The 12524-nt window shown below is 44.2% G+C and overlaps 1 protein-coding gene across 3 annotated transcripts in view; it reads left to right on the top strand.

The window, feature by feature from the left end:
- Positions 1-12524, top strand: part of LOC108899197 (ras-GEF domain-containing family member 1C) — a 56772-nt gene that overhangs the window by 36178 nt on the left and 8070 nt on the right. For all 3 annotated transcript variants that reach the window (XM_018699503.2, XM_018699501.2, XM_018699500.2), the window contains 2 exons: positions 11808-12023; positions 12241-12363. In XM_018699503.2, coding sequence (XP_018555019.1) covers positions 11814-12023; positions 12241-12363 — 333 coding nt within the window. In that variant the 5' untranslated portion in view covers positions 11808-11813. The remainder of the gene's footprint in view (positions 1-11807; positions 12024-12240; positions 12364-12524) is intronic.

The raw sequence follows: 12524 nt of genomic DNA, 5'->3' as shown, positions 1-12524 counted from the left end.
TAACTCGGACTAATGTCACATGTTCTACTGTTGTAGACTGGGTTTGATTAGTTGACTGCATGATGTGAAGCTTATCTCGTTTTGTGTAATTATTAACGTGTATCAACGGGAGAGTAAAGCCTCTTTGTAAACTCACTGCTGATTTTCCTCAAACACTCCCTGGCTCTTATCAAGTCTACTTCTGTATGTGTACATTTAATTCTAGTGTCTGTGTTGTTTTTTTTCTCTGAGAGGCTGGACAGAATGAACAGGTGTGGAACTGTTGACATTTTACTTATTTTTCCCAGGAATGAAAAAAATCTGCATCATCCACTGCAAGCACCCAAGAGGTGGTAAGCAGCCTTTTCACCCATAGGCGATGTAGCAGCTTGCATAGCTTACCAATACAAACCAAAAGGATTTGTTATCTGTCTCCTGCAGCTTACTGCAAGGTGCATGAAAGTAAAACCGGCTGTGTCAGAAACCGGTTTGGGTGGGGAGAAATTCTAGCCCGGGTTGTTTATATGACCAGTTAAGGCACTTCTGCTCCCGCATCCTCGGCTCTGGTCTCCTCCACCACTCACCCAGGCTGCACCTCCCAGCCCCCCACTCCTTTCTCTGTCTTTCCCTCCCTCCCTACCCCCAGGAGTGAAGCACTGGACTGGGGCATCATGTTTCGTGACTCTGCTCTCTCAGCATGGAGCTACCAGGAGGCTGCAGCAGCTCCCTCTCACCTCCTTCTTAACACATGCCCAGCTTTGTCTTTCTTGTTTTACCCCCCCTCCCCTGTTTAGGATGCAACCCTGGGAACTGTGTATTTGCTCACTCTCACCTTCACTGACAGTATGTTTGCTTCTGTATGCCCAGAATGGGGGAAAACAAACATTGTTTTGTTCTGTGTCATGTCTGCTGAGTTACTTTCTTTTGTGGAAAAAAACCTGTAAATCAGTTCTTTGATTCTCTCCAGTTCTGCATGTCACCCACTCTGGAGAAAAATTATTTTGATCCAGTGCCATCATTAGCACCTCTTGACTTAGTCCTCCAGTGGTCAAGACCCTTTATTCCCCTACTTCTGGATTCACCTACTCAGTCGAGCTTGTCGGTGCTGAGCCCACAAAGCCTGCCTGTCCTTAACGATAGAATGGTTTTGAATTGAAATGACAGCTTGCTCTAACAGTACAGTAGGTACAGGTTGTACAGACATGAGTCACCGGAGCAGGGGTCTGTCAGAAGCCGCTGGTAACAAGTCTGCAGGTACAGACATTGAGTACGGCACATGTTCCCTCCAATTCAGGCCAAGTCTGCAGAGAATAACAGGTGTGCTGTTAATGAGGGCATCGTTCGCTTTGACGGGAGATTGAGAGAGGCAAGTTCCCAGAGTGTGAGGCCAGTCATTGTGTGAGTGTGTGTTGAGTGTGTGTTTGTGGAGAGAGAGAGAGAGAGAGAGGGCAGGGTCTGTCTGGTGCAGGTCGACAGGGAGGTAAACACGGTAGCTGTTAGTCTGGTAGCAATGACAGCTTTATCACCACCACAAGGTTTATGACTGTGTGTGTGTATGGAGGTATGGGGGAAGGGGTTTTTTTTTGTGTGTGTGTGTGTGTGTGTGTGTTTGGAGGATTCATAGCTTTTCTACTCTACAGACATGATAGAATTCCACTAGTGCCTTGTGGCAGAGCAGTCAAAACAGGAATCCTTTACAGCATCCTAGTGGCAAACGTGTGCATGTTGAATTCTGTTCTACTATGTGATTGTTGAGCACAGATGAAGCAATCCAACTCTATTTCATTTTTTCACTGAATGATCACTCACTTGGTCATGCTGGAATGGGCTTGACACCCATCCCCCAACCTCCTGTGTTGGTTAAATGGATGGATGATCAGTCAGCAGAGAATGAAATTCTTTTATTCCTGTTTTTTTTTTTTGCTGAAGCAATGACATTTGTCAATTCAGAGAAGGCCGTTTAGGGAAATTACATAACAAAAAAAGGAAACAAAATATAAGTAGCCAAAAATAGGCAGCAGCTTTTCTATGCAGGCAGCATATCAATATCCCTGTTTATTATTTGGGAATTTCCCCATTTAGCATCACCACACTTCGATAAGTTTCGACCACCGTTTCCACCAGGTTATCAAGTATATTTGACACCCCACCCCCCAACCCCCCATCTTACATAAACAGCTCTGCAGCTCAGCAGGGGCTCCATTTAAAAAGGGACAGAACATCGCGATGGCCTGCGCACCTGACAGGCCGTCGGATGTCCTTTGGCTACACTGCAGCCTTTGCGTGCTGACATGGGGAATGATGAGAGTGATCCCGCTGACAGGTCGAGGCAAAGAGGGTTCATGTGTGGAATCACTCTGTCACAGCCCACTGCTCTGTCACAGGAGCGAAAGACAGGGGAAGCGGGGTGGGGGGGTGTTTGTCAAGGAATTCTGATGGAATAAAAGAGAGGAGAGGGGGTGTCACAGAGGGCACTCAACAGGCATCTAATTACCTCCCAACAGGAGCTTTGACTCCATGGAAACGCTCTGTGCGCTCCAGAGCTGGTCTTAGCTGCCTCCACATGGCCTGCATGCTGTCGTATGGGCAGCTATTGATGGTCTGTGAGTATGGATTGGCTGGGTCAAAAAAATTATGGAATATGATTAGATCCCTGGTGTATTCAATAAACCACTGGAGTAAGCATATAGATTACTCCATCACATATAGGCTCCCAGCAATGAAATCAGTCTTATCATGTGAACAGTACGTTTTAACTGTGTCTGGTTTATCAGGCTGGTGAGATTCTGGAAACCTGAATAATGATGTGGCTCCAGTTTGTCTCCAAACGTAATTTTTAACAACACGTATTTTAGTAGTTTGTCTTGCAATTAAACTTCAAAATGTTATTTGGTATTGAACTGACTGTGTCTGCAACAAGTATCAACAGCAGATTCACACTCTCCCTTACTTATTCTTTGACAGTTTCTGATTTGAATCATGATATTGGCACAGTTTAATTCAGGAAAAGTTTGTGTGCAGCTGCTTGTGTTTAGACAGGATTTAGCATTTGAGATGTTTTAATTCTTTTGTTAAATAACAAAGGGTTTTGTAAGAAATCATGTTTTAATTCTACAAATTGAAGGTAGCGTGGCGTTTTCAACCATTATTAGCACTATGGAGGAGTCTTTAATGTAACGGTCACAGTTTTGTTGGTTTGTATTGTGCACATGTGCGACACACATAAGCAAAGCAATACACATGCTGCTGCTGTCACAGTATTTTGCTGCTTGACTGTTGGAGTCATAATGTGCAAAGAAGTGTGCAAAGCAGCGCACCCTCAAAGGCAGTAAAGAAAGAGACCACCAGATAGCAAACATGGATGTAACAATACAGGATCTAGAATTATTTTAAAAAATGCAGGAAGGAAACGCATTTAACACATCAATCATGCGGCAATGACTGAATGTAAACATATCTCTTGTTTGTTGACGAGAAAGCTCGGTGGAGCATCTTTAAGGTATCCAAAAAAATCATTACAAAGCAATTTGATTTCCATATCAAGTAAATTTAAGCACTATTTGAGATGTAGATGTGACAAAGGTTTGAATTGTTTCTAGGTTGAGGTGGGGCTGAAAACTAAACTGACCCATGTAACCCATGTATACAGTAGCTCTGTACCATCATTATCTACTTTAATACCAGGGTTCCATTTTAAAAGCAGGCTGTCAGTGTAGGCATCCAATATACAAAATGTGCCAGTAAAATCACTGTCTTGATATCGATAACACAATCATGGCAAGTATGTTAACATCAGGCAGGCTGTTGCTGTAAATGATAGAACCACTCATTACAAGCAGAGGTCCATGCATAGAGAGTGAGAATGTGTCATCAGTCCATTTCATAGTACATGAATGTACCATGTTATAGTGTTATTTCTGAAAGCATTAAAATGAGATATGGAGATTTGAAATCTGTGTATGTCGAAATATCAACCAGTTGCAGATTAATGGAGCATGTACTTCTGTCTGTCTCTAATCATATCAAAATAACATGAGGCATGAGTCGTGAACAGACCAGACCAAGCAATCCCCTTCACTAATGAGTACTCTGACATCATACATCAGCAGTGACACACTGGCGTGGCCTCTGCACATGCTGGTTGTAATGAACAGATAGATGTACTTTAATGGGAGAGGAGACAGTCGTGATGGAATTAGTAACGTCTGGTTATTAGATTTGCATCTGTTGCCGTTTCGCTCATTAGTTTTCTGTGGTTATTGTGCAGGTTTAATTGAGAGTAGTACAATGCTGAGTGGGTGTTTTGGATGAACCGTCTAATTTAAAAAAGGGCTTAAAGTACCATTGAGGTAGCTTCAAATTGGCATTGTTTCATTCAGCCTTTCTGTCTGGATGCTCTCAATCACTCCACTCTGTTTTTCCTTTCCATATTTCTTCCATTCACTTAGTGAGCTGGTAATTCCTCCTAAGTGACACTTGAGACAAAATTATGCCTATTTAGGACATAGACAAAATCACTCATGTCCTGTTCTCCTCCAATGAGCGTTCCTATGAGGGCTGGTTGTAAATTGGAATATTATGAATAATACATGACTGTTTTTTAAAGCATTATGACCATTGTGAATGACAGATTTAGGGCACTCAAGGCTCAGACGCGCTGTGTGCTCGCTAAGAGCCAATCTCTGCTCAGCTCCAATTATCTCTAAGTAACATGTTAGATTGCCCAGACCCATCACATGTCAGAGACCCTCAGTTCGTTTTCGTGTACCATTTTCATCTGCACCAGACTTGGGGAAATCGATTCAGAAGTGCATTTTTCACACATGTGAAGTGGTTTGAAAGTGGAGTCAGTGGATGATGTTGCTCAGCCTTTAAAGTTGGTCTCAAAAGCACAGACTTTCTCTCGGGCTGACGGTTTTGTGTAATGCTGATCTTGATTCCATCTAAATGTAAATTTTTTCAAGGTAATAGTTTGACTTCAGGGATTAAACATGTGCCGCTTCTCTCATGTAACACAGTCTTTGCATCTTGATTTTACCTCTCCCTGTTTTTGTTCAAGGTGCTTAAAAAAAAAGAAGCTCTGAAGCACAGCCGCACCTCATGGAGAACAGTAGGACAGATGGTTGTTTTCACAGTGAAGGAATGACTTCACTTGGACTTAGATACACTCTGACTTCCTGAGCCCTTTTACAAACACATACACAAACAGAAACCCAAACACATACATGCGCGCAGCTGTGTTCGAACTTGCTCTGGAATGAGGATGGCTACACGCATGCACAGGGTGTGTTCACGGAGGAGAATCCCCAGTGAGCTTTTACATTGGGAGGGATGGAGCTGGTGCATGTGGAACAGGTGCCAGAATGACCCTGCTCAGACAGTACAGGGGAATTCCAATAAAAGGGATTTGGGGAGTGCGTCCCTGTTGAGCCTGGAGTGTGATTCCCGACCTCCGTCAGCCTCGTACCACAGAGAGAGAAAGATAGGAGGCTGGAGAATGGGTGGGGAGCCGGAATGCCTTGACTGTAACTCAATCCTGTGTTTGGCTGCTGTGTGGGTGCAAGTGTTGCATGCATGTGTTTTTTCAAGACACAATGAACTTGTTTGTTTTCAGCTCCACTCCTCTCCAAACACACTCCATTAACCAACAATAGTACGCTGGTTAGATTTTGTTGCGAAGCGTGTGTGGAGACATATGTGTGGTATTTTGCGCTCTCTCTGCTGTCAGCGGTGCCAAGCAGTCACCGTGCAGCTAAAGCAGCCAGATTGGCTCGGCCCCTATACCTCGGCATTCAGTCTGGACGCCAATACACTTTTGAGGCTCCTGTAGAGACTGGGGATGATGGCAAGGGCAGAGGGCCAAAAAGCCTCCCATGCCAGCAGCTCCCACTCGGAGAGCAGGCTGCTGCAGGGCCATCTGTGCAGGCGTCCTGACTGGGCCCATTGGAAAGTAGGGCGTAGAGAAGGGACATAAAGGAGGAGGGGGGAATCGAGGGGACATGTGGAAGGAGAGGGGAAGTGGAAGGCTAGATGACAAAGAGGTGTTTACTTTCTTTTAAATATTTGTCATCGTGAGGATGCTCTATTATTCCTCTAGTCGCATCATTTCAGCTTTCAAAGAACACTGAAATATTTAGGCCAGAGCTGCAATACTCAAAGGCACGCAAAACAGTGTCAGGACCAAAAATACACAAGGATCTGCTTTTTTAGAGCACTGTCCCGAAATAGATGAAGAGTTGAAACTGTAATGTGTTAGAGGAGCAAACATGTGGGTCCTAAATTAGACAAGAAGTGTTAGAGTATGTAAATTAGTTGGTGACGGGGGAGCTGGGGAGTCATATGATGGAGCCTGCAAAGGAAAACAGGAATTTAGTGAGTCTGGCAGGAGGCGAGGTTTAACATTCAGAGAGCCTAGACTGTCTGCATACTACCCTGGGGGTGAGTATCACCCACTCACTCCCCACCCCCCTCACCCCCTTCCACAGCCCACCTTTCTCTCCTATCTTTGCCATCTTATTCCTATACTCACCACATCCCCAAGCGAAGCAGGAGATGCAGGGTTTGTTTTTTTTTTTGTTTTTTTTTTTTTTACCTCTCTTTAACTGTGATCTCTTAGATCAGGAAGCAGCTACAGAAACAAAACAAAGCGTTGCTGCAATACCCCAGCCGGATATTTGCTGTGCTCACCTTTGACAATGTGCTGCTCCTCTAAGAATAGCATTGCATCACATCTTGAAGTGCAATCACTCCTGCTTTGTGGTGTTTTTCAGTATCGATATGACGTATTCTTACTGTTCTTTCTTTCAGTCAATTAGATATGAGCAGTGTCATCAGAGAGTGCAAAAAGTACCTTAAAAACTGCTAAATACTGCAAAATGTAGCACAGTAAATCAAATTATTTTACATTTTGATATTTCCTGGGAAGCAATAGGATACCAACCTCCACTTCATATATTTGATCTTTTCGCCCAGCAGCACACCTGATTAAGCTTGTCATCAAAAATATCAAAGCACTTATCAGGTGGGTAAGGTCTGCTGCTGCAGGAATAGATTGAATTGGCCTTTTTGTATCAGCGTTGTCCTCAAGAACATGAAAACAACTTTGACAAACACAATTGTCTGGGACTTATTCAAGCCTGGGGAAGAATAGTGCTGGACAAATATAAAAATGCTGTTTATGGGTTGGTACAATAGTTCAGGTAGAGTTTGGGGATTTGAAAATATGAGACTTTGTGTGAAGATTTTTTTTCTATTCGTCAGTATTTCAAAGTTATGTATCAGAAATGCAGCGCATTCTTGTCCGAACCCAGAAACTGCATCATTTAGTGTCCTTATGAAAAGATACTGCTTATCAATGCTACTATAAAAAGCAGGTTGGTCTTGGATGTAGACCTGTAGTCAAGTGACTTGTCCTTAACGTTCATATGGGGCGATGATGAATAGACACGGCCAGCAGTGCCGATGAATCAAAGTCAGCTGTGGAGGCATAAAATGATCTTTTAAAGTCTTTCTGTCGAAGATCTTTTTTAAAATGTCCCCAACTGCAGACAAAGCCTATATGTAGCCTTGAAACTGAGCCAGGCAGCAGAGCATTATCACAGGAACGACCCCCAAAGTGACTTTGGATGCCAACAAAGCTGCTACTGTACTCCATCTGCCCCCACCATGAAACCTTAACCTTTCACCTTTGACCCTCGACTCCTTAATGGTAGAGGTCAGACGGTGGTTTGATTTGGTCTGAATAAGCCTCTTCAGTCTTAATGGAGAGCAGTCTGTGATGCTGTCTGTTCTCATCCATTAACTCCTTAGTGCCAGAACTGATTTGTCAGCAGCTGTGTCACCACTCACCTCAACACACACACACACACACACACACACACACACACACACACACACACACACACACACACACACACACACACACACACACACACAGGTAGGTGTGAGTAATACTATTAATGTGGTGAAACAGGTTTTTACAGAGACCAAAATGGAGATGACTACTTTAAACAGAGATTAACAAAGTGGTGAGGCAGGATTCATAGTTGTCTCAGGAATGCCATTGTTTCATCAACACACACCACACGTACATACATACACAGACACACACACACACACACACATACATGCACATTACACAGCCAGACAGTCAAGGGTGCTGATAAAGATTGTGTGTCCCTAGACAGTGCCATTCTGTTAATCATGATAGAACAAAGCAGGCAGATCCCCTGATGGCAGCGATAACAGACTGACAGAATCACAAGACAACACACACCCACACACCCACAAACGCTGCAAGGGCCACGAACAATGACACTCCCCCAGCTGTCTAGACAGAGTGCAGGGCTGCCGTTGGCTGGCTGCTGGAGATCTCGGGGGGGATTAGAGCACACACCACTACACTCACCTGTTCTTAGCTGCCTGTTTCTCGATGTGTTTTTTCATGCAGCGTTGATGCAGTTTGACGGGCACAGAGGGAGCTGGGTGTATCATGAGGTACGGAAACAAGTTATACATAGAGAACAGCTGTGGATGACTTTTTGGTCACACTGGAGGAAAAGAGTGGTGTAAGCAGTATGGTTGTAATATAATAAAAGTGGTTGTAAAAAGATGTAATCTCTGACATTTTAAAGGAAGTAGGTATCTGTTTTGGTTTGCGTTTGTCACCTCGATATAGAGATGTCATCAGATGATTAAAAAAAAAACTCAGACAACAGGATCATGCAGATTTTAACTTTAAAGAGAGACTATGCAACTTTTTAAAAAAGAAATGAAACCAGTAGCTTATGAGCAATAACACTCACCTATAATCAGTCAGTTAAGGGTTTTGCTCATACAACCGTAGTTGGTCTGGTATGACCAATAGCGTAGTGGCTAATGTTATTGTATATTGCTGTGTCACTGACATTATTGAGTCAGTTTGTTGACTTTCCTGTTCTTACTGTTAAACTACATTTTTCTATGCTGTGTCAGAGTAATTGTAACGCCACTATCAACACTGACACTGCAAAACTTCAATATCCAACTTGGCCCTCACTAATACAGAAGTACCTAAAAGCCAATGCGATATGGCTGTCTTACATCAGCCAGCAACTGTCGTTTAGCGTGATTGATTTCGTACACGGACGCTCAGGACTAGTGTGTAATTCAATGTACACATCTGTAGAGGAATTACCTGACTGACCTTTTGTTCACATGCTGGAGACTGTGAGCCACTGACTGAGAGAGACGCAGAGCCATGATGAAATGATGTATCAGAGCCTGAGAAATGCTGTGGAGGGCGAGGAGAGGAGGGGAGAGCAGAGGAGGAAGCAATGGGGAGAAATGGGGAGAATGAAGATTATCACAAGCGATAGAGGAAATCATTGACAGTGTGATCACGTAGAATAAAACTCACAGTCACTCCCGTACATATATGAATACAAACACAGAGACAGAAGTGTATGTGTGTGTGTGCATGACATGACTTGCAGATTAACTCCTGGATTTGGTCGCACAGACTCCTAGAACTGAGCAGACTTTGTCTTCCTGTCAGTCCTAACATAAAAGAGGAACCTTCCTGTTACCACAAAGCTTATATAGGCTCTCTGGATTTGTCTATTTCTCTGTTTATCAGGGCACGTCTTCTCTGTGGCTGAGTGTTGTTATCCAATCAAGAGGAATTCACTGCGAGGACACACAAGGCTTGCCCCTTATGGAACCTAATCTAGACAGTGACAGTTGGAGAAAAACAGCTGAAATGTTATATTAAGGACCTTTTAGAGCTGCATTTGGTAGCAATATTTTTCAACTGAGGCTCCATGATCACGTCTAACTCTACAAAAATAGACCATTTAACAGCTCCTACAAGTCCAGGGCAGTGAGAGACACAGATATAAGTTATTTGTTTATGCATTAATTTTCCTCATCAATTATGGCATGTAGTTTCAGTATTCAGATTGAAACAGCTCAGATGTCCTGAGTATCATCTGCTTTTTGTCTCTCACAGGCTGTTGTCAGTGTATCACAGAGCAGTGTGCAATGGGGAGCCATGATTATAGCTCTGTTTCGAGAAGCAGACAAGAAGATGCCGGGCCCCCTTTAACCACAACATATATTCTGAGAGATGTGGCTGTGGGTGTCAGTGGTGGTGTAAGTAGGAAGGAAGGCTGTAAAAACGCCTTTGCAGAAAGACCGTCTCCCCATCCCCCAGCCTTTTGTGTGCCTGTCTATGTGTATTTGTGTCTAGGTGTGTGCAGGCACATGAATAAATGCTCATGTGTAGGGAGAACATGGAGAACAAAGGGAAACTGAACCTGGCACACAGGAAACTTGAGACATGAGCTTCTTCCCTGCATGGCGGCTGTGTGTGCTCGACCTTTCACCCCAAGGACTAGAGGCACTGGTTCATCGAGGTGGCTGACAGGCGGGGTGTGGGGCTTTGTTGATGGTGATGGTGGCGCCTGAAGGTCACTAGAGGATGAAACGAATGCAGCAAACCCCAGCTCATTCCTAAGTTTCCTCCAGTGATCTAGGATGATAGCTGGTGTGGTACATGTCATGGCACTGCCAGTTCTCAGATTTTCTTTCAACTCTTAACTGCTCCGAAATGGCATCAGTTTTTGGTGTGCTCTGGTCTGTAATTCTAGGAAAGCTGGAGTGTATATTTGTGTGTACTCATTTTGCCCCAGCGTTGGCTGTTGTCTGAGCAACAAACAGCAGGAAGAATATAGCATGTTTACATAAGAGATAACTTCCTGGGTGTTGCTCAAGGTCTCACTGTTAGCATGTGGGTTTGCGGCCTTTCTTGTGACTCCTGCTGGCAGATGGGTTTTGTGCCACTGAACATGCCTGAAGGCACGCAGAGAATGCAGTTGCCCTTGGTGATGACAAATGTTTCAGGTAGAAGTAGTCACCAGGTTTGGTCAGCAAGACTGGGAGTCTTTAAAACTTTTTAATGAAGGAGGGGTCTCTCTGGTTTATCAGTTACATACAGATGACATTAAGGTGATGATAAGTGATGGTGATAATTGCTCCCTGGGGATCACAGTACTCTCTGTTTCCGTAGTATCTCTACTCTAGCGTGTATAGCACAGTAAGTGCTCCTTTCCACTACAGCTGCATTGTTGGTCCATTGAGGGAAGAAATTTTTAAAATGGGCAACCCAAAGCTTTCTTAAAGGGAAAGATAGAGGACACACGATCGCTTTCGGGCAGCAACAGTCTCCACGGCGACTGGGTGACCCACATTTTAATTCTCTCCTCTGTCTTGTCGATGTGGGAGACGGGGGCAGCTGTTAGCGGGGGTGTGGGGGGTGTTCCGTATCCCCCAACAACAGCAGCGGGTCATCTGTTGGAAAGGAGTGCGTTGCTGTGAAGAATGAGAGTGAATAGGAGATGATACACTGGGACGGTTAACAGAAGACTGAGAAAAGAGGGAGAATAAGTATGTTAGAGAATTTAGGCTAGAAAAAAGAGGCAGAGAAGTGTGTTAATCCAGGCTAAAATAGAGGCCTAGTAGATCAGCTGCAGTGAGATTGGGAAAGACTGAATGATGTCTTAGTTTGCTGGTTATTTACTTGTATTGTTTATTGTGTCATGCACATACAAGCCCTCATGGACTTTCTATTTGTCATGAACATAACATCTTACAGGTGACAGTATGTCAGAGATCTTTTTAGTGAGCCATTCTTAGGCCTCCGTCCCATATCACTACTACCACTATATCCAGAGACACAGTGAGAGAAAATATGCATTTAGTCTCTATTTCAGAAAACCCAAACATCTTCCTCTTCCTCATTCTGTCTATATACTGCTGACAGTATTTTTTCTGTTCCATTTGTATTTTAGACAGGAATGCCCCAGACTGTGTGCTCAGGCACCATGTTCACCACTCCCAGTGGCTTCAGCCCTCATCTGGCCTGTGCTGAGCCTGGGGAGGAGGAGGAGGCCCCACAAGAGGGCCCAGGGCCTGGGGCCTGCCTGGCCGACGGGCCCCCGATCACTTCTGCCTCCCTGGACACTCTTATCCAGAATCTGGTGCCCACTGCCGATTACTACCCTGAGGTAAACAGAAAATGTACCACTGTTACTCTACTGTTCATTATTCCCATCAGAAAGTCCATTTCAGTTTATAGTTGTAATGATAGTAGTGCCAATTAGATTATTAGCCCCATGTCTCTGTTTAAAGTGCTGTTCCGCTGCCTTTAATTACAGAAAGCCACAGTGTTTTATTGATGCAGCAGCTGTGTCTTAACGAATGTCTCCTTCTGTCCTTTGACAGAAAGCCTATGTGTTTACCTTCTTGCTGAGTGCTCGTCTGTTCATTGCTCCTCCGGAGCTGCTGGCCAGGGTGTGTGAGCTGTGCATCAAACAGCAGCAGCTGGATCAGAGCCCACTCGATACGGTCAGCACTGCACCACACACAAACACATAACTCTTGTACGCAGACCTACAAGCTAATAAACAGGAACACAGGCAGGTACAGAATGAACACACAGACATGCTTGTGTTCCGCATGTAAGCAATAACCACTCAGTTTGTTTGACAAATTGACAAACTGCTGAC

Source organism: Lates calcarifer, linkage group LG8 (genome assembly GCF_001640805.2).
Source record: "Lates calcarifer isolate ASB-BC8 linkage group LG8, TLL_Latcal_v3, whole genome shotgun sequence".
NCBI lineage: Eukaryota > Metazoa > Chordata > Actinopteri > Centropomidae > Lates > Lates calcarifer.
The sequence above is the reverse complement of the archived record's forward strand: the minus strand, read 5'-3'. Positions and strand labels throughout refer to the sequence as shown.